At 41.1% G+C, this 23,428-nt stretch overlaps 1 protein-coding gene across 1 annotated transcript in view; it reads right to left on the bottom strand.

Moving 5' to 3' along the window:
* LOC134538593 (atrial natriuretic peptide receptor 1-like) overlaps nt 1-23,108 on the bottom strand; it is a 302,281-nt gene extending 279,173 nt beyond the window's left edge. The window contains exons 1-2 of the mRNA XM_063380019.1: nt 22,998-23,108; nt 21,989-22,919 (exon numbers count right to left, since the gene is read on the bottom strand). Of these exons, the coding sequence (XP_063236089.1) occupies nt 21,989-22,919; nt 22,998-23,108 (1,042 nt within the window). The remainder of the gene's footprint in view (nt 1-21,988; nt 22,920-22,997) is intronic.
* Between the last annotated feature and the right edge of the window lie 320 nt (nt 23,109-23,428).

Below are 23,428 nucleotides of genomic sequence, written 5' to 3'. Positions count from 1 at the left end.
GAGCTTGCGCGGGACTCCGTACCACATGGCTGACAGACTTCACGTCGGGGTGTGAAGATGGCCCCACAAAGTGCTAGCAACAGTGTCACCCTGCATCACTCTGCTTCACCCAACTTCAGCCTGCGTAACCCTGCATCACTCTGCTTCAGCCTGTCACCCTACGTCACTCTGCTTCAGCCTACGTCACACTGCATCACCATGCTTCAGCTTGCGTCACCCTGCTTCAACTTGCGTCACCCTGCTTCAGCCTGCGTCACCCTGTATCACCCTTCTTCAGGCTGCCTCACCCTGCTTCAGCATGCTTCAGCCTGCGTCGCGCCTTGCATTATCCTTGTGTCACACTGCGTCACTCCACTTCAGTCTGCGTCACCCTGCATCACCGTAATTTTTTGAAACGAGCAGAATTTTTTCCAGGTGACATTTAGAAAATTTAGAATACCTGCGGGAAGAAAATTCTTATTTTTTTTTAAACCCTTCAAAGGGACCATATTTTAAGTAAACATACCTGACAAAGAATATACTAATAATTTTACGTAATTCGCCGAACTGAATTTTCGTTGGACATTTTTTTTCTTTATATAATGAAAGCCGCGTCGTCGCTTCGCGTGATGCATATTTTAAAAGGGCGGCGGCCGAAACACAGGCGGCGTCATAACGCGTGCATGTGCGCGTCCCTCGGGGGAATTACATTTTCCCTCCCCCCCCCCCTTCCCCTTGGGGCGAGGAAATTTCGTTCCTGTCCTGTCGGGAGGTTGGTAGCTCTGCGGGTGCGCGTCACGGCTCGTTGTCCGGGTATGTGCGGGGGAAATAAGGGGTTTGACAGGGGAGGAGAGGGAGACGCGTGGTCGACCAATGGCGTCGGCGAGGCGCGGTGCACGCTGGGCCCCTGGCTGCGGTGATGGGGCTCGCCCGGAGCGCTTGACGTCACGCAAGACACACGCGCTCCAGAACTTTCCACGTGTAACGTCTCAAGCTCTCGGCAGGAGTAATTCCGTGAATGCGACGAAAATGAAGGATCGGAAATGTGTTAAGAGAGGGTTCTGCTGTCCATTGCGGACTACTCTCTCTCTCTCTTGGTTGGCCTGGACCAAGAACGAGAACGGGGACGCACAACAACGCCGAAATACCACAACGCCGACAGCTAGAAAACTGCTGTGTACCACAACGCCCAATTACCACAACGCAGAAATACACTAACGCCGAAAAATGTCATTGCATGACTGCCACAAAGGTTAGGTTAGGTTAGACTAGGTTAGGTTATACTAGGTTAGGTTATACTAGGTTAGGTTAGGTTAAGTTAGGCTAGGTTAGGTTAGGTTATGTTAGGTTAGGTTATATTACGCTAGGTTAGGTTAGGTTTGATTGTGGTATTTCGGCATTAAGGTACATTTAAGAAACACAAAAATTCATTCAGTTGTTATTTCGGCATTGTGGTACACAGCAGTTTTCTAGCTGTGGGCGTTGTGGTCAATTTTGACATTCGGCGTTATGGTATTTCGGCGTTGTGGTAACGACCCCCAAGAACGACTGGAGCTAGTCGTGGGGATAATAGGGTTTGCATGCTTCGCAGCGTCAGGCTGTACATGTTATCTTATTACTAACTTACATTTTAGGAGGGCTGTGTGGTTCCGAGTTGTATTGGTCTGTTTGATTTCAGTCTTATAAAAATGTTTATAATGATTCCTAAATGCTAAACTAAAAATAAGGCGAGGTTTCTCTTTCTTGCTTGGTCATCAAATGTTTATTGAAAACAATAACATAGAAAGGGAGAACTTTATAGTACTAACTGTTTGATGAATCTTAACAAGATGATAGGCAGTATTTTAATAAAATTCCCTGACGAAAGCTAAGGGTATACTTAGTATTTTTTTCAAGTTTTTTTTTCCGCTTTTATCGAAGCAGTTTCATTATATAGTTTAAAATTTCGGTCTGCAAATAGAATTATTTGACAGTCGACATAGTGCCCCCCGCCAGTGAATTCTAGCGGCGGGTACGGAAACTACGTGTGATTCGCGTCCGGAAATTTATTTTGAAAACACAATTTGCGTGGAATTATCACGCTCGACATTATTTTTAAGAACTCTGCGTTAAATTTCGTGTAATATTTTCGTGTTATAAGTGCATTTGCAACACGAGAACACATAAATTTGCTCGTTACCGAGGTTAGATGTTACACATCTCTGGCGAGTACTGTAAGACTGGCTCACATTATATTTTTGTTCTTGTAGTGGAACTTAATTACTTCCTGTAGAGGAAGTCGATGTGATGATTCATCAGAACGCAAAAAAAAACTTAAAAAAGAAACATTTTTCAGGAGTGGGGCGCACGATGTTGGGAGATGGGGAAGTAAATCTGTCTCATTCTATAGTAATAAAAGAGACAGTGCGCCTGTCTGTCTGCAACGCGGAGGAATTTTGTACCTAGATTCACCTCAGAAAGATTTTTTTATTTTTTTTTAATATTTTTATTTTTTCGAAACGATGCCGACCACATTTTCCCGACAATCTCCATGGCAACAGCTATTGTACTGGTGATGCTTTCTTCGTCTACCTACAACGGCTATAACATTGTTAACATTGTACCCACGTTCAAATCTCAAATATTTCTGTAAATGTCATTGCTATCATATTTCCACAAAATTGGTTGAATAAATTCGATTTTTAAATACCCTTTAAAACTGTTGAATCCAAGTAGCCTTTTTTTTTGGTTTATTTTTCCCGTTTATATTTTTATAACAATTTATTTCATTAACTTAATTTTAAAACCCACAATTGGTTTGATTTTCATTTTATTCGAGTGAGGCAGGGGCCTAAACCACGAGTATAGGCATGTATAATGAGCACTGCCGTAGTGAAGCACGTGGTGAAGCATCAGCTCGCAACGAATGAAGTAGAGAGACGGACAACTGTAACTCTCTTTGCGAACTTTCCCGTCGCCATGTTTAGTCAGGGCCGGCGCGTCCATACAGGCGAACTAGGCAACCGCCTAGGGCGCCAAGTAGCTGGGGGCGGCGTAGCACGACACACAACAGCTCATATAATATGTTTAACGATTATTGAAACTAGATGAAAATGGATTTTTGTAAAAGTTTGGAATGTTTATATTGATAAAAGTAATTATTTAAAGTCCACTGTGACCTGTTTATGATTTGTAATAAGTAAAAAAGTAAAACAAAAAAAAACACACGCCTGCTTACATTTGATTGTTGACAAAATCTTAGGCTTACGTGATGTATTTTGAGGCAAGGAAAATATTTTTTTGGGGTGTCCAGCCGGGGGGGTTGGGGGGGGGGGATTAAGGTTTTTCGACTAGGGCGCCAATTTACCTTGCACCGGCCCTGTGTTTTGTTACAATGGTGAGCCTCCATGGCGAGTTTCCATTGTGTGACGCCACCCGCACGTTCTGCACATTCCCACAGAAGGGAAACTTCACCGGAGAGAACAACGCACGTGTAAACTCGATGCTAGTTTTGGCGTGGTCTACACCAACTTCACATCGAATAACTAAAAAAAACCGGCTGGTGTTATTGTTTACGTATCGTGGCTTTGAACGTGGGAAACGTGCGAGGTGTATCGTGTGGAGAGAAACAGAATAAGCTAACAAACAACAAACGTGCGTAAGCAACCATTTCAAGAGAGCACGGAATCAGAATGTTGAATTTTTTTTATGCTGTTGCGGAAGTTATTTGTCAATGCTTCAAGACATTCTCGTTAAGAAACGATAGCTTTAATTATGAATAAAACGATTACGATGTAAGAAAAGCGCGAAATTATTGAAATAAAATTTAAAAATCAATAATCCAGAACTGTAATATGATTATTTAAGGAAACTTATAAATATAAATGCCGTATCTCAGTTCTCTAGTTCTGGAACAATAATATCTCTGTAATAAAAATATTTTTAAGTGCAAACTTTTATTTCTTATATTTTCCCGAATTTACCCACAGTTTGAGATTCCGGTCAAATGAAACGATAAAAGTCAAGAGTGGATTATTTCAAAAACGTAAAAATATGTTTTTTAATATAATCGTTTTGCACATGAGAATGAAATTAGTTACAAAACAAAACACAAACCGCTAAATATTTGTGTTTCAACTTAGCCAAATATTAGAAACTGGGCTGTAACAAAAAAAGAAAAAAAGAAACGATGTGGCAGAAATATTTTCAATGCAATTAGTTATCGGTTAATTATCTAATGCGTGCTTTAATTTCTAAGTTGTATCACTATATTAAAAAAATTACACTTTGAATATAAATAAATAAAGTCCATAGCTAACAAAAAATTTACTGGTCCTATAATTAATTCCCTCCTCAAGAAAGGATTTTTATTTCTTTCTGATTGCCATATAAACAGACTACGTCATCTTAACTACACCACCACCTGTTCAATGTTAGTCCTAAGCACACAAAAAAATTTGTTAATGGTTGCTTGAGCCTTCCCAGTAGCCTAACTTACGCTAACGAAGCAAATGGCGGAGTTTGGGACGCTGCATGCTTTCACGAGTTGTCTGTGTGACTCCTGCCAGTAGATCTGAATTTTTGACGGTTACTCTGTACATCATAGGGACACCTCGTGTCATTGTACACGCCAGGAGAGGTAGTGGAAGATCTACAGACCAGGTGTACAGTGTCATTTATCTGTATGTTGGGCCTGATGTGTCGGGAACCCAAAACGTCACAACTGTTTCGTCTTAGGATTCATACTGTGTTCGTACATGTGTTTTTTTTTTTCTTTAGTTAAGCTCAATATAAACAAGTCGAACAATGAATCACGTGGAATTAGCTTAAAGGTGCGGAAGAACCTTAAAATGACTGAGATTTGGCGTTTCGTCCACATCGGGGTTATTAGAGAAGGGCATGGCATGCTAATGAAGCATTGACAGAACAGAGAATTGAACAAAAAGGGAGTGTCCTGAGAAAAATCAGCGGCACATGGAAATATTTGCCACCTTTCCCCACTAGTTAAAAAAAAAAACGGTTAGAACCTCGCTGGGGATCGAACCACAAAGACCCAGGTAGGAGACGAGTGATTGTTTTTATTTCTAGATTTTTTATGCTCGCTTAGTGTTAAATTTTATCACCAACACATTGACTTTTTTTTTGTAAACTTTTACTGTTTGCGGCGCCCCCTTCTGGCTATTTATACACAACAAAGCTCATTGTTTAATTCAGCAAGATGTATTCATCACTATTTTGTACTGAATAAAATTGTAATTAGTTTAAAAAAAAATGTATTTATAAAATTATGAATTTGGAACAGAAATAAAATTTTCAATTGATTATACCTACGTCCTTTTTTTTTTTTTTTTTTTACTTCTCTTGCAATTGTTAACGCACCGTCTTTGATGCATTCGTGTTGACCGGGAAGCTTTTCAAATAAAACTCACAACTGAGGCGGTCAAAAGAAAAGGGATGTGAGTATTAAACAGCTTTGTGAAAACAAGCCTTCGAGTATCCAAAGAGAATAAAAGTTTTGTTAAGTATTTCACGAAAACATAGCACATGACAGTACAAATCTTAAAGAGTAATTGATGGTATCCTTTTGGGACATATAATACCATTTTCCCTCTGCCAAGAGAAAGTTTCGTATTAAAATTCAACAAAACATAATTTTCGCAAGGCTTTCACGGCCATTCTCTGAAGTAGCTTGGCTTCTGGGTTGTAGTTGCGTCCTTGGCGAATAATTCACCGACGTTTCGGTCGACATTGCAGTCGCCATCATCAGGAAGTAAGTTACCTCTGGTAGGTTACTTCTTCCTGATGATGGCGACTGCAATTTCGACCGAAACGTCGGTGAATTATTCGCCAAGGACGCGACTACAACCCAGAAGCGAAGCTACTAGAAAAAATAATGTCTATATTCCGTCCCCTTTGTTTGGTTCCGACCGCCAGGATTGAAAGCGTCTCGCACATCCGTGCCTTGCGCGGGTCTCGAACCCAGGACCGCCTCGCACCGAGAGCGGGCGAGCCCGCAGCTGCGGTGCGGAGACAATGGTCTGTGCGCAGGGCAGAGGGGGGGGGGGGGGGGGTGGAGACTCCGCCCCCTCAGGGCAATAAAGAAACCCGGCGCCGCGCGGAAGCCAATATATAGGGCAGGCGACCTTCAACGGGACGTTCCTCTGCTGCGAGGACTAGGAGACGTCCTTAAGACCCTGTCACACTGTCAAGTCGTTGTCTTGGGAGCGAATCGGACTCCCGCGGGAGACTGTTACCTTCTGCTCGAGAGGTCGGAGCTGTCGCCGGCGCTAGCATCCGAGGCAGAACTCAACATGAGCACGGGAAGGTTGCGAGGATGCGAACACACAGCCTCTCCGCACCAAGGCAACCCACTGCCTCCTCGTGGCACCAAGGCAACTCACTATCTCCTCGTGGCATCAAGGCAACTCACTATCTCCTCGTGGCATCAAGGCAACTCGCTATCTCTTCGTTGCACCAAGGCAACTCACTACCTCCTCGTGGCACCAAAGCAACTCACTATCTCTTCGTTGCACCAAGGCAACCCACTGCCTCATCGTGGCACCAAAGCAACTCACTACCTCCTCGTGGCATCAAGGCAACTTGCTACCTCCTCGTGGCACCTAGGTAACCCACTGCCTCCTCGTGGCACCAAGGCAACTCACTACCTCCTCGTGGCATCAAGGCAACTCAATACCTCCTCGTGGCATCAACTCACTACCTCCTCGTGGCACCAAAGCAACTCACTACCTCCTGCGGTGTTTACTAGTGAACTCTGCCGGAGAGTCCTCGTCTCTCGACATCCTCGGATGTTATCACAGAGATATCTGGTGAGGTGGAAGAGCCTTCTCTGCGGGAAACGGCAGATGGATCGTAAGTTTTGCCTGCGGGGTCAGCACTGTCTGTTCCCAAAAATTTTGGCGCACCGTGACGTACCTGTGGAGTAATCGCGAAGGCTAGTCTGCGGAGACGGACGCGATCGGACGTGAAAGAACGCTGTTAGCTCCGGGGAACCTCAACCGGTGGAGTATCCGAGGGGCTGGCCCCACGGGACCAGTTCTCGAGGCGTCTGTTGCGTCCTGGACTGGGGCAGTCGCCGTACTGGCCCACGGGCTAACAGACCATACGAGCCCGCAAGCGCACGGACTATCCAGGCAGTAGAGCGGGGCGACCCATGTTCATGCTGGGACTCTACCGGCCCGGGTCTCACTGGCAGTTGGTGACACTGATCGCTTAGATCACGTCTGGCGGCGAAACAGCTCCGGCACTAGCCTGCACAGCTAGCAGGAGCTGGATGCACTTCGACCAGGCCACAGGCTGTGTGGGTTGTCTTGAGGGGCCTCAGAGATGTGGTCGACTTGGATAAGATGATAAGCACCTTGTGATACTTTTAGTAAGGGGGTTCCCCTTGAGTCAACCCCAGATTAACCTAGCTAGGTTAAGGAGGATAAGGGTGACGACGATGCTGGGACGGGCAGCCTCAGCATCTCATTGCAAATCGACAAACACCTCCAGGTTGCTATGAAATGGCGTATCAATTTCCCCTACGGTTTTTGGGAGCTCGTGTCGGTGGCGATCCAGCACGCAAGGGCGCGTCAAACAAAGAGTGTGCGGCTTGTTCGCTGAACCATCTGTCAAAGTTTTGTCCACAACTAAACTTGACCTATGAGTTGGAGAGGTAGTATTGGACGACAAAAATGGCTTCCAATGTTCCATATCAAATATAATTGGGACGGATAACCTCAAATATGTTTTTAAACATGTCCCCACCATCAAAGTTTATTTTTGGTCTGAGCTGTCTCGAACATTTCATTTTTATTCTCAATTTGAAATTAACTATTGCTTCACAAAGCTGGATAGACTTACTGAATTTGGTATGTTTGTCGTGCACATTTTTTAACTGACACAAATAATTACAAAATAAAATAAATGTTAAAATGTTTTAAAATTTTTAGACACATCATTTACTTTTTACATATATAATTATTTATGATACCACATACTACATTCATAATAACATTATTTTACATCTTCTTGGCTTCTGGGTGTAGGCCACGTCAGGTAATCGTCTTCCGACGTTTCGGTAGCCATTGCAGCTGCCATTATCAGGTAGACGATTACCTGACACGGCCTACGCCCAGAAGCCAAGAAAACGCAGACAATGGCCGTTAAGGCCTGCGATATTTATTACATTATTTTAGTTAGTTCACCTTCATTTCTCCTTTAAATCATCCATGTGTTCTTCGCCATGTTAAATATTCGTTGTGACGAAAACGGGAGGTTTTTTTTTTTTTTTTATGTTTTCGCTGGGCACGATTTCGATCGGATGATCTAATCCTAACATGGAACATATTTTAGGACACTGGCCTGTATTTAAAATATTTCTAGGGAACTCAAGTTAACTTGTCGAACCAACATGATGGCTGCTGTATGGACGGTTTCTGGTGAACTTCATGAACATCCAACTTTATTATTTTTTAAAAACACATCCGGAAGTGTTCTGGAAGCGTGTGCTTGACGGTGTGACAGGGGCTTCAGCCACGCGCGGCGCATTCCTCGCGCGTCTCGCGTCCGGAGGTCCGGTCGCCCCGCGGAATTCTCATCCTTCCTTTCGCCGTTACGGGCGCGCAGTTTCGCGACGACGGACGGCCGGTTCAACCGCTCAATCCCCCCGCGCAACGAGCGAAGGGCGAGGCGGGACAGTGGTGCCAGATCTCTCTCTCTCTCTCATCTTGGAAGACCCGACCGCGTGACTGAGAGCCAGAGCACTGGCTGTGCAGTCTCCTGGAGAGAGCCGAGGTCTCGCCTGAAGACCTCTTGCTGGGGGAGGCTCCCAGGGGCAGTATTCCTGCGCAGTGTGTCATCTCGCCCATCTCCACATGTAATCACTAGAGACCCGAAAAATTCGCGGGTTCATTTCGTGTTATGCTAAAAATTCAAATAATTATACCTAAGTGCTGCTTCTGTCATTGGTTCACTGTTAATCTGGAGGACTGAGGGGCCAATTAGAGACCCTCACTCATAGAAGTGTCGAATCACACAGGCCACCCAGTCGAGACGACTCACAAGTCAGCAGCCAATGAACAGTTGGAATTTTCCCGAGTGTGTAGAGGATAGTGGAGTCTATCCTGGAGGTCATTGAACACGCGAATTTTCCGAGTCTCTAGTAATCACCTACACCCGTTGCAGACGGCTCTAGGAAAATAAGTGACTTCCATCCTTTATCCATCGCATTTGCCCTCAGCAGCGCGTGGGTTCGAGTCCCACCCTGCGATTACCCGCCAAAGAAACAAAAATTTTTAACAACATTTTAGAAATAACCCGGTTATCATTTTTTTTTTTTTTTTTCACAGACATCCACACATGAGCTCTCATTTCACAACAAGAGGTATTGGACGGCACTCCGCAGGGCCTGAAACTCTTCGCAGGTACCTTGTTGTTTCGATGCTCGGTTTCTGGCGCACGGACCACGAGGCCCGCAACAGCTGCGACGGCAGTGAAGTTTGCGGCACGCTGCGTCGCAGTGTTGTCTGATCGAGAAAAAAACAGTCGTGAGCGCCGTTCATATTCCCCGCCCCTCCAGCGCGCGCCGGCACCTACAGCGGTGGCTAGGGGCAGTGGCGTAAAGGATTTGTGTATGGGCGGGTGTTAAGAAGCATGCAACCCCCCCCCCCCCCCCGTATTAAAGCGGGGGGCCCGGGGGTCCTCCCCCGGGAAAATTTGGATTTTAAGGTGTAAAATTGTGCTATTTTAACAGTTTTCGGTTCTTAAATTTAAATATTGTAATGGTAAAATTTTTATTAATTTTAATATGAAATTTGTTTGAGTGATGAATAAGAAATTAATTAAAAATTTGGTGCTATGGAGGGGGGGGGGGGTTGAACCCCTAACCCCCCCCCCCCCCTGGATACGCCCCTGGCTAGGGGATGACGTCTGACGAGACTTCCCCGAACAACCCGTTTGGTTCTGCACTTAATCCATTACAGCGAACATCACTGCGATGAAATAAAGGACACGCGAGGTTTTTTAATATTTGGCGGGACGTAGGTCCTTGTTCGTCCTCGTGCACCGTTTGCATCCTGCACCCTACAAATAATTTTTTTTTTTTGTATTTTTATAAAAGAAATGGTTTTAAATACTACAAGAAAGACATCGTATCTTTGTACAGCAAATGGTACTGGTTATTTTTTGCGTGTATAAAAAACTAGTTTTTGTCGAGATAATTCTAAGTAGATAATTCTTACGAAAATTGGCGTGTAATTTTATATTTTAATTGGCGTTACATCCGTGTGCCATTTCATTCACAGTAGCTGTACGCTTATAACTTATCCTTAGAGACCGGAAAAATTCACGAATTTATTTCGCGACAGGCTAAAATACAAATAGTTACACCTCAGTGCTGCCTCTGCTTGTATTGGTCCACAACTCACCTGGATGAGTCTGCGCCAATGAGAAACACCCAACCAAAGCTTTATACGAATCACAGGCTGCTACGCTGGAACGTCTCACAAGAGAGCAGCCAATGAGTGGGTGGCATTTGACCGAGTGTACGTAAAACTGTGGAGTTCATCCTACAGGTCACTGAACCCGCGAATTTTTCCGGTCCCTACTTATCCTTCTAAAAAATATATTTAAAAAATCCCAGACTGTCGTTTTCGTGTAACGCCTGAGAACGTGTTATTTGTCACGTACTTCAGGATAATAAACCAAACGAGACTCTGAGAAATTTCACGTAGGTACGTCGCAGCAAGTTGGTAGAGTTTCTCGCCGCACCACGACAAGCTTCGTGCACGAAGGAGTGTTGGTCGCGCGGTTTCGGGTGCTCGAATTTTTCGTGCACCAGATGAACCACTTCAAAGAGGGCCGTCGTCAAATAAACCGAGAGTGCTCACCATCCACTTTTCCTCCCCGCCACAGAGATGGTAGGCCCGAACGGTAGCGACGGTTCCCTCAAAGTCCCTTCTTTGAGGCAGAAAGAGAGGGGGAAAATGTTTACATCCCCATAAATATTTGAATACGCATTAGAAAGTCTCATCATACAAGAGAATTCTCGTGTTCACGTAAAACCTGCTGTCGTACTATTATCTCGAAACATTAAAAGTAAACAGAATATGTACGTTATAATAAATGACAAACATTTTAACGAAGCAAGGGGAGAAAAAGCAGCACGCGCCTCAAATAAGTGAAGATATCTTTAGAGTTTCAGAAGCTAAAATCCACTAGTAACATTATTGTAAAGTTTCATTTCTAAAACTCACATATTAAACTAGCGGCATTAAATAGCCCACTAAGCAGTAAATAATTTTATTTTTTTTTTCCGGTGAAGAGGTTTGAACCACGTCAAAAATTCACTCTTGAGAATTACAAGCCCGCGATTCTATGGCTGTGCTACCGAGTCTATTGGGATTTTGCGAGGAGAATAAATGTATTACGATCATTGAAATGCCAGTTTTCTAACTAATTTTTACTATTTTCTATGACTATTTTTTTTTTTCTTCCATCAAATATACTCCAGGGAAGTTTCAACATCATAAAGTTCAATTTTGCACACCTATACGTTTGATATGTTCCCTAATGTTTACGAAAGTGACTATATACGGGTTTATGTTGCTACGCGTGGGTCCGCCATCTTGACGATTTCGCCGCCGTGGTTACACATTTCCGTTTATTCGACTTCCGTTACATTCACGACATTACTCCTACCAAATGCCGTACAATGAAAAATATCATTTTTTTTTTTCATATTATTAATGATACAAAAATGCAGCATTTTTCATAACGTACAACAGTGTGCAGTCCGAAATAGCGACTAACACTTCCTGCTGGACCAAGCCACGAGTTTTGGGTATAAATAGCCGGAGAGGGGGAGAGGGTTGAGAGGGGAGGACACCACTAAGCCGTTTTTCATTTCGGTTCAATTGAGGGTAATTGGAGACAACGCTTCAATTACGAACTGACTAATGACGACTCGTCTGAAGCTGCGTAGAGAAGGACCCAGTTCTCAGCAGCGCTGGAGATTGTACTGACCGCACAGACGTCACGCGACAGCACGCCGTCAAAAAACTGTGATCATATTTTTTAAAAAAAAAACTAAGATTCACCGAGATCGAATCAGATGCCTGAATAATCAGCGTTCATGCATCCCCTTTACTTTTTTCTGACGTGACGTCTAATAAATCGATGAACGCCAGATGCACGCACCAAAAAGTGTCCCGAAACGCACATTGTTCCGTTACGCGGTGTCCCGTTACGCACATTGTTCCGTTAGTGGTGTTCCGTTACGCTCATTGTACGCTTGCGCCGCATCTATCTCTCTTCCACTCGATTGGCCTATGCGTCCGAGGAGAATAAAGACAGAGGCAGCACACAACTGACATCTACACGTGAACCGTTTCGTCGACTGTTTATAAAGTGAAGTGAAAAGTTAATGTGGTTTTCATCGCTTATTACAACAACAATTTCGGCAATAAAGGTTAATTATTCTTGCATTTTAAAAATCTGATTACTAGTATAATTTCAAGTATTTATTCTTTTATTATTAAAATAAAAATGATTCAATTTTATTTATAAAAGTATGTAATCATTTCATCAATGTTTTGTTATGACGTTGTCACGTTAAACTATCGTCCGTAAACCGACTTTACAGACAACCAATTTTTTTTTTAATTTGAAGTAAAACTTCTTAACAGTCGGTAGGGTAAGTCGAAACTGTGATTCATCAATAGCTAGTAGTAAAAAAAAAGTACAACGCTCGGATGATGGGGGGAGGGGTAAGGGAAGGAATTATATTGAGTGCCCCACTCCTCACTCTCGGGCCAGCGTTTGTGAAACGACGCTGCAGTGCTGCATTTCTCGTTACGGTGTCGACACTCGCCACTCGCCCTGCTGATTCGCTGCTGAAAACACGGCGACAAAAAAAGGCGCGGGCCTTCTCCCAACGTCACATCTCGTACAGCTACGTGACTGTGTTGTGTTGTGTATTTTATTGCTCATTTTTATCGTTCAAGTGTATTACTGTGGTGTAATGTTTCACTTCCGTGGCACGTGGCGGCCCCACATTCACTTAAGAAAAAAAAATTGGTTGTCTGTAAAGTCGGTTTACGGACGATAGTTTAACGTGGCAGCGTCATAAAAAAACATTGATGAAATGATTGCATACTTTTATGAATAAAATTGAATAATTTTATTTAATTATCACTATTTTGTATGGATACAAAGAAGGAGTGAAATGAAATCTACAATTTAATTGATAAATTTGCTTTTATTTGCACTCATTATCTAATTCAAATATGTTTATTACTTTAACGAACAGATTATTTTAACTATAACTTTTATACATGTTTGATATTTAACTTCTTCCAATCTGTGTTATTCTGTTAAGGATAGGACGATGATAGGAAAAGTAGGAAACGAATGGGAGTGTCTCAAGTTTAATGTGCCTCGAAAAAGTCAAATCGATGGTTGTTCCAATCGAGTGGAAGAGAGGTAGATGCGGCGCAAGCGTACAATGAGCGTAACGGGACACAGCGTAACCAGACAATGTGCGTTACGGGACACTTTTTCGTGCGTGCAGCCTGCGTTCATCGATTTATTAGAAGATGTCACGTCAAAAATTACTTACAACAAGTCTTTTACAAAAAAAAATTCTAGCAAAATTTGGTTCTTATTTTCTGTTTGCGATAGTGTGGGTTTTCGCACGTCTATGAAATAATAATTATTATATAATGTTTGTTAGGTTATCTCATGAGACAATTTAACTATTCTAATATCGTTAAAGTGCATGAATTCTCGCGAAATATTAATTTTTATTCCTACCGAAAAGTTTCACGATCAAGTGGCGAACTTTTGATAAGTTCGGTTCTGATCGAGGGTTTAGTGAATCTTATTCTTTCCGTGATCACTCCCTGCTCTTTGTGGGTCTTTTTTCTTTGTGTATGTATTCGTTTTTTTATTTATATTTTATTTTGCAGTCTCAAAAAAAACTTTTCAGAAATCATAATATACACCGTTATCGGTTAAATAATAAAATAAAATAAAACAGTTAATATTCAATTTCATTAAAATAAATGTATTTATTAAACGTAACTGAAGAAAACAGAACTGCATCGTTCGTCAGCGTGTCCCTGTCTCTTTTAAAATCACGTAATTAATTCATAATTTAATTTCATATTTTTTAAATGCCCGACTGAAAATAACCCTATTTTAGTTATACTTCTTTAGCCGCGTTAAGAAAAAAAATATGTGAGTGAATTTTTACGATGCGCGCGCCCCATTAAACGAAATTTACACAGGTTGGAAAAAATGATACATACAAAAAAAGACTACAAACAAATAAAAATTATATGTGTTTTTAAATCATAAGCTTTAGTGAATTATGTTTAATAATGGTCCATATCGTTAAAAACATTTATTTATTGTGAATATAAGTGATATAAAATGTGTTTATAAACTTTCTCAAGTGCATTTATTTAAGTAAGGTAATGTTCCCGTACGTATTACGATGTCAGTTTGCTTGTAAGCTTCCATTGTCGCTGGCAGGGAGTGTCTGTGAAAGGTTTAGTAGTCTCCTGGCCGTTTACACGGGAGTGTTTGTAAGGTAATATTCCCGTATGTATTATTTATTTGCATTATAAATTATTACATTATATAATAATATATAATAAAAATTTAATATTATTGAATAATAATATATTCGGTATTTTAATTGGTTTTTATTATTAGTTCAAACTGACCACAATTACTTTACTAAATGAAATAATTACTTTCAAAAACGTATTTATATTAATACTGAAAAATGAGTTTTAATTATTTATTTAATTTGATTTGAATTTATACTTTACAAACCGTAGTTATAATATCGCTCCAGTCATTTTATTATTTTTTTATATTCATTATTTGCATACAAAACTAAAGTTCTGTTTTTTTATTACGCCAAGTAAGTATATAACTTTCAACGTGCGTACACAAGTACACGCACCCATTTTTTTACAATAAAAAATGTCCAGACAAATCCGAAATAAATTTCACAATATTTTCCTTCGCCTTCACTGAACAAATTTTAAAATTTCTCTGACTTAGTAAAGAAAATCCAGCTTCCACCATCCTCTTAAGGCCTAGTTCTTTCTCCGCCTTCTTTATTTCAAAACAAACAAAATAATTTCACGGTCTGGGCGATGGCCGGCTGGAGCATGAAAATTTACCCTCAAATTATTCAATTAGGGATTTTCAAAAACTTCTTCCGGATGCTAATAAAATATTGTAAATAAATAAAAAAAAATTCGTTTGTCTATAAAGTCAGTTTACGGACGATAGTTTAACGTGACGTCATAACAAAACATTGATGAAATGATTGCATACTTTTATGAATAAAATTGAATCCTTTTTAGTGAATTATCACTATTTTGTATGGTTACAAAGAAGGAGTGAAATGAAATTACAATTTAATTGATAAATTTACTTTTATTTGCACTCATTAATTCAAATATGTTTATTACTTTAACGAACAGATTATTTTAACTATAACTTTTCTACATGTTTGCTATTTAACTTCTTCCAATCTGTGTTATTCTGTTAAGGATAGGACGATGATAGGAAAAGTAGGAAACGAATGGGAGTGTTTCAAGTTTAATGTGCCTCGAAAAAAAGTCAAATCGATGGTTGTTCCAATCGAGTGGAAGAGAGATAGATGCGGCGCAAGCGTACAATGAGCGTAACGGGACAAAGCGTAACGGGAAAATGTGCGTAACGGACACTTATTCGTGCGTGCAGCCGGCGTTCATCGATTTATTAGACGTTGTCACGTCAAAAAACTTTACTTCCCACGACCAATTCCAACTTCCATTACATTTTCCCTGATCTTCGCTGACTTTTCCGGAAAGCGGACACCTCTGTCACTTTGACTCTGTACCGCGCCGATACGAACCGGCGCAGTGTACGAGGAGAAGTTCTTCGAAGAACGACCAGCTTTAAGGCCCCTGCCTACCCAGGGACGCATGCGGTAAGCAAAGCTTCAGAAGCAACCACAGAGTTTGAAAACTGCTCGAGATATCCGGATGGGGCCTGTTTGACAAAAATAAAAAATTAAGAAAACGCTGAGGGCGGATGAGCAATTCTGTTTCCGAAATTTCGTTTTCAAGCTGTATTTCTAAGAGAGCAAAAAAAAATTGTTGAAACGTTCGTTATCAGAATAAATTTGAGGCACGAAATCGCCGGTACAGATTATTGAAAGCACTCAACGGACTTGCAATATAGCCTACTACTATCTTAATTTATCCTGTATTCAGTATGTTCATAAAAGAAATTCTCAGTTATGAATTTTAATTGTATCAGCTGTAAGCGTTGTAGACTGTCGGTTCAAGGCCACAATTAAAGAGTAACTAAAAGAGTTTTAGATAAGCGCATGCGCGAGTATTGTTTTGTTGTTTTCTCGCTTGTTTATCGTCTTTATTTGGTGGCGACGTTAAGGCGGTACGCCTTCTCTTACACTTAACCACTTTTCTGCAATTACATCAAAGATTTGAATATTAAAAACTAAGCATGATATAGACTAAATATTAAGAGAACAAATTAAAATTTTAACTTAATGTTCAAATATTAACTATTACAAAAGATTCAACCATAACTAATTATAAAGTAATTAAAAACTAAGCATAGACATACATAAAAAGGAAAGTAATTAAACATACAGCAAAAAGTATCAAAACCGAAAAAAAAAGAAAAAAAACATTAGGTGCTACTACATTAAAACCAGTCACTCGCACATTCACACACAGAATCAAGCAGTAGGGTAGCAGTGAAGTGGTCATGGTAAGCAGTTGTTACAAAGATGTTTTTTCAGCCTGTGCTTAAAGGATGCTAGATTTTTTGTTTGCCTTGTCGCTTGGTCTAATTTATTCCAGAGCCTGCTACTCACGGTTGCAAAAGATCCCGACAGACATTTGGATGAGTGCACTGGCAAGATGGCGACTCCTGAGCCAAAAGCAATTTTTTGTTCTGCGATTTGCTTACGAGTGAATCTGTGATTTCAGTTTCTACTAGCTTTCCCCAATTGTAATCTCTTTGTACGAGAGTGGTTAGACGTCGAAGTCCCTGACCGTTGGATTGGTCGTAATTACCTAGGCGACAGAACTCTTTTTTTCTCTGACCTTCGCGTTCGCCTGACATAACGCCATGGGATTGTTCCCTTTGGAGCTTTGGAGTGTCTAGTTCCATCGCTACCTAATGGCTTGCCAGGTGTTGAGACTCAGAATTGAAGAGGCTATTGCTTCCATTACTCCGGACGTGTTAACCAAAGTGTGGGAAGAATTAATTGGACTTCAGGTTGGATGTGTGCCGTTTAACTAAAGGTGTTGAAATGGAACATTTGTAAGAAAAAAAAACTAGGTTAGTTTACCTTCAATTTCACGTATGATTTTTTGTAAATAGCCTAAATTAAACTGTTGAAAAAATAACTTTTATGGACAACCTGTATAATGAAATATTTACCGCTCAAATCTCATAGTTAGCGACGAGAAGACTGCGCTACACACACCAGAGAGTGTCGCACTTGCCATCCCGCCTCACCAACACGAAGACACCCCTGGAGGGAAGGGCCTTAACCACGGGACAGCTGCACGGCCCCCGTCGCTGCGTGTTTACGTGGAGTCGCCGCTAATTGGCTGTTGTGCCCACATCTGCCGGCCGGGGCCCTCAAGCCCCAATCCCTACTCTTCGCTTCCCGCGCCCCTTCTCTCTCCCACCCCCCTACCCAAGCAGACGTTTTACAAGCGACTACAACTCTCGGGACGCCTTCTGAGCAAGCGACACAGCCGGCGAACTCGGCCTTTTGATTCGTCGATGTGCAACAAACCCAACCCTCTCGGTCGCATGGGACGGAAATGGGTAGAGACCGGAAAAATTCGCGAATTCATTTCGCGATTGGCTAAAATACAAATAGTTATACCTCAGTGCTGCTTCTGCTATTGGTTCACAGTTCACCTGGATGACTCTGGGCCAATGAGAAACACCTGACCAAAGCTTTATCGAATCACAGGCTGGCTACGCTGGGACGTCTCACAAGACAGCAGCCGATGAACGGGTGGCATTTGACCGAGTGTACGTAGAACTATGCAGGTCATTGAAACCGCGAATTTTCCCGGTCCCTAGAAATGAGTAACCACGGTGCTGCCATCTGTGGCGAATTGCGAAAAACCAAAGTTCACAAAGCCAAAGTGATACTTTATGATATTAACTGTTTAATGAATTTCGACAAGATAGGCGGTATTTTAATTAAATTTCTTTTTCGAAAATCAGGTCCAAAGCCGGGTTTTTAGTTGATTTTTTTTTTGTCACGTCTTTTTTTTTCGATTTTATCGGAGCCGTTTTATTATATAATTTTAAAATTTCTGTTTAATAATCAAAATATCCGATCGCTGCTACAGGCAGCGAATCCTAGTGGTGGATTAGGAAACTAAGTGTGATACGCGTCGAGAAATGTAGCTGAAAACACAATTTGTGTAAATTTATGACACTCGGCGTTATTTTTTTTTAAATTCTACGTGAACGAGGTTAGAAGTTACACATCTCTGGCGAGTACTGAAATGCTCGTTTCCATTTTTTTTTGTAGTGAAATTTCAACGTCATCAGAGCGAAACAAAAAACTAAAAAGCTCAGAAGGTGACTAAACAGTGCGAACCCGTATTTATGTATCATATTCTGGCTATCAAATAACCTACTTGCCAAAAATACAGATGGCAGTCAGAAGCGCTCGATGGAGTGTTTGCATAGCAGTGCACTACATTACTTGAGCATTAGTGTGATTGTCAAATTGTATACTGGGGCACTAGTTCACTTGGACACGTTCATTCACACTCGCATACACATACATTCGCCTGTCCGCTTTAATACATGCACACGTCTCCTTTTTTTTTTTTTTGATGTGATGTCTAATAAATCGATGAACGCCTGCTGCACGCACGAAAAAGTGTCCCGTTACGCTGTGTCCCGTTACGCTCATTGTACGCTTGCGCCGCATCTATCTCTCTTCCACTCTATTGGAACAACCATCGATTTGACTTTTTCGAGGCACATTAAACTTGAAACACTCCCATTCGTTTCCTACTTTTCCTATCATCGTCCTATCCTTAACAGAATAACACAGATTGGAAGAAGTTAAATAGCAAACATGTAGAAAAGTTATAGTTAAAATAATCTGTTCGTTAAAGTAATAAACATATTTGAATTAATGAGTGCAAATAAAAGTAAATTTATCAATTAAATTGTAATTTCATTTCACTCCTTCTTTGTAACCATACAAAATAGTGATAATTCACTAAAAAGGATTCAATTTTATTCATAAAAGTATGCAATCATTTCATCAATGTTTTGTTATGACGTCACGTTAAACTATCGTCCGTAAACCGACTTTACACACAACCGTATTTTTTTTTTTTTTTTTTTAAATATTTATGTACCCTGCAAATTTCCCGTCCTTTTATGTGTGAAGTTTCACTTTTAACGCGCATGGCGCCTCAGCTGGACAGTCTCTCGCACGAATAGTTGTTTATAAGATGAACAAAATTAAGTGACCAGTACATGGTTGTGTTTAGAAAACAAAGGTATAATAGGCTATGGTTTTTATTCATTTAGTTGCTTTCCTTCGTAATTTGAAAAAAAGTATAATAAATTTTAAATTTGTTTGCAGTTTTAGGAGAATAGACTTGATGCAGCCTAGGTGAAAACTTATTTCATAATACATGCTTTGTACGCTATATGAATTTAAAAATTATTAATATATTTTATTATAAACTTCGCATGGATGGTTGCATATAGAGAGTTCACAGTAAACTTGTCACAACAGCTTCAAATACAAAACTACCTACAGTTACACATTTAAAAAAAACAACTAACTATACACAATTTTTCAATATGCTCCAAAAAAAGTTTATCTTATACTTGTTAGTCCTTTCACCGTTTTCCAAATCTGAGAAAGACATATTGAGTCACTAGATTTCAACTTCATACGTTTCCAACAATTAAATAAACTATTATTAACGAATAAACCAAAGCTATTTAAAAAAAACCTCCTTCTGCCATTGTTTCCAAACCAAATAATCAAACTTTGTAAAAATAACAGCAGTTAGCGTAAACAAACTAAGAGATACGAAGAAACTTAAATCTGCCATCAACGAATGCGCAACCACTGCAATGGTTTAATTTTTAAACTTACTGTATAAGAATGATATTACAATATATTTTTATATTTTTATACATTTATATTTCTTAAAAGTATTAACTATTAAAAACTGTTAAAACGGCAACGTGTATTAGGTTTTAATGATTACATGTTTTTTTTCACACATTAATAAGCTCTCATTTTTCACCGATAAAGGTAGGAATTTACTAAAGTTTCTGTTATTTCAATTGAGTAAGCAATTTTCAGGGAAAATAATCAAAATTAATCGGATATCAATCCTTAAAGAAATATATTAATAGAAATTAATAAGTAGCCAAATCCATAAATTCATTTCTTGATTAGTAAAAAAAGTTATTTCCAAAACGACAATCTCCATTCAAAATAATTTCAGTACCTGTTAAGTGTGGTAAATTATTGTTAAGTGTCAGTTTTCTGACCTATAAATAGGTACATTCTTTTAAAATATATATTCTATCGCATTTAATGGTTCTCAACATTCGTTATTGAAAAAATCCGTAATCAGAAATACGTTTACTTTTTGAATATCCTTCGGCTTGCTGTTTTATTGTGAATATTAAATTAAATATTTTACAAATTTATTTATTTTTTACAAATTTAAAAGTATTTTAAAAATTAGTAGATATTTATTATTGTTGGAATTTCACATAAAAAATATTTTAATGTTAAGCAGCTAATAGTTACCGATTGAATATTTTGTATAATACATCTTAAATTTCATTTTCTGTGTATTTAATTTTGTCTAAATAAATCTGTGTTGTGAAATGGCTACTTAAATACAATGTTATTGTTCCATATTATTGCCCAAATAATTAGAAGAAATTGTATTTATATACATGTTGAGCCAAAAAAATTACGTAGAAATTAATATTTTAAGAGAGTAAATACATACGTAGAAGTTAAACGTTTAAGCACTAGTTATCTTATAGCTATGATAATTGCACGCTTCTAATTTACATTCAAATTATCTTGTATATTAACTCTAATTCCCAATTTTTAAAATATATTCCTGCAACAAGTAACATTTCTGTCCTTAATGTTTGAGTCATTCTGTCATTAAATTATGGGTGGAAACAATGACACAGGAGACAAGAAACATATATTACTACGCGTTTATGGTAAACCTATTTGGCTGTTACCAATAAAGTATCTGTAGTCAATATAGCCCAACATAAATTCAAAATTATAATTAACTCAAGTGACTATCAGAATCTATGGACGACTAGTCGGTAGAAGTCCTGCGTAGAAGCGAATGTTCCCAACATAATTATGGAAATTTGGTCATTTGGGGCATTGATACTGTACTTCAGGCTTGGATGAATTTCATAAATTGAATCCAATCTAATAGTGACCCCAGATTAGGTTCAACAAAACAGAGTAACAACAAATACGTTAAAGATCATTACAGCACAGCTCCAAGAATTTTGTGAAACGCGATTTGAAAATTTCTCAAGACATCCTAGTTACGTCTGTTCACGAAAAATCAATTAAAGATATGTTGAAGGCGGGTGCGTAGATCTTCTTCCGAATTCAGTTCTCAAACTGGGCTTTTAGAAGAATTTAAGTGGCTAAAAAAAAAACGTGTTTTCGGAGTTATTTTTAGACACTAAACACCCAGCACAGATTCTTAAAAGAACTCGAGTGTCTTTAATTACACCTTGATCTTCATTTCCCTGCCATATAATATTAAGGTTACCGGCTTGAATCTCATAGTCGTCCTATGCACGACGAGAAGACCAAATTTGGTTACACGGGTTATTGATCGCATTCCCGCCTGTGTTGTTGGCTTGGAGCTGCGCAGTACCGGTCTCTAGCCTACTTGGCAGCGTGTGGTGAACGCACTTGCGCTCTTGTTGTTGTAGAACTCGAAGGCGGCGAGTGGACCGTACGTGGAGGAGCAGTTGGAGTCGCGGTGGTCCACCCGGATGTCCCAGCCGGGCAGCGTCCCGTGCGCCGGGTCGGTGACCTTGTGCACGGCCAGCTCGACGGCGGGGAGCACGCGGTACAGGGACTGCTCGTGGCTCGGGTCCTCCGGGGCGATCACCGCCAGCCGCACCGTGCCCGAGCCGAGGGCCGCCGCCGGCGTCGAGGCCGCCAGCAAGGCCAGCAGCAGCGCCGGCGCGCTCTTCAAGGTCGCGCGCCCGACCAACCACGGCTTGTGCGGTGCCGTGAGGCGCTTCAAGGTCGTGTAGCCGCCCAACCACCGCTCCCGCTGTGACGTCAGGCGCTTCAAGGTCGCGTAGCCACCCAACCACAGCTCCCGCTGTGACGTCAGGCGCTTCAAGGTCGCGTAGCCGCCCAACCACAGCTCCCGCAGTGCTGTGAGGCGCTTCAAGGTCGTGTAGCCGCCCAACCACAGCTCCCGCTGTGACGTCAGGAGCTTGAAGTTCGCGTAGCCACCCAACCACAGCTCCCGCTGTGACGTCAGGCGCTTCAAGGTCGCGTAGCCGCCCAACCACAGCTCCCGCAGTGCTGTGAGGCGCTTCAAGGTTGTGTAGCCGCCCAACCACAGCTCCCGCTGTGACGTCAGGCGCTTCAAGGTCACGTAGCCGCCCAACCACAGCTCCCGCAGTGCTGTGAGGCGCTTGAAGTTCGCGTAGCCGCCCAACCACAGCTCCCGCAGTGACGTCAGGCGATTCAAGGTCGCGTAGCCACCCAACCACAGCTCCCACTGTGACGTCAGGCGCTTCAAGGTCGCGTAGCCGCCCAACCACAGCTCCCGCAGTAATGTCATATGCTTCAAGGTGGCACATCTTTCCAACCACACCTCCCGCTGTGACATTAGGCGCTTCAACGTCGTGTAGCCGCCCAACAAAATCTCTCGTAATGACGTCAGTCGCTTTAAGGTTACGCAGCCGCCCGACCAAGGCTGCCGCAGCAGCAGCAGCACCAGGTGCTTCAAGGTCACACCGAAGCCCAGCGTCGCACTGTTCCAGCGCTCCTCGCAAGGCTGCAAGGCCATCTCGTCGAGAAGTAAAGGTGAATTTATCAAGCGGATCTCTGGAATATACCGGTGCGAGAAAACTGCGAACCATTTGACTACTGAAGCAAGTGCACATAAATGAAGAATTATTTTTAATTTTACGCTCGAAAAATATAAATTAATCATCATTTTGGTACAATATTTTTTCGAGCACTTATTTAAAACCTGTGCATGTCATTCAAAATATTCACTATGATCATTTTTATGCAAGGTTAACTTTCAAATCACATAAACAATCATATCTTTAGTATTTGCTGCTGTTACTTAGCCACCACCGTGCTACGAAACCATGTTATTTT

Source organism: Bacillus rossius, chromosome 13 (genome assembly GCF_032445375.1).
Source record: "Bacillus rossius redtenbacheri isolate Brsri chromosome 13, Brsri_v3, whole genome shotgun sequence".
Taxonomy (NCBI): domain Eukaryota; kingdom Metazoa; phylum Arthropoda; class Insecta; order Phasmatodea; family Bacillidae; genus Bacillus; species Bacillus rossius.
The sequence above is the reverse complement of the archived record's forward strand: the minus strand, read 5'-3'. Positions and strand labels throughout refer to the sequence as shown.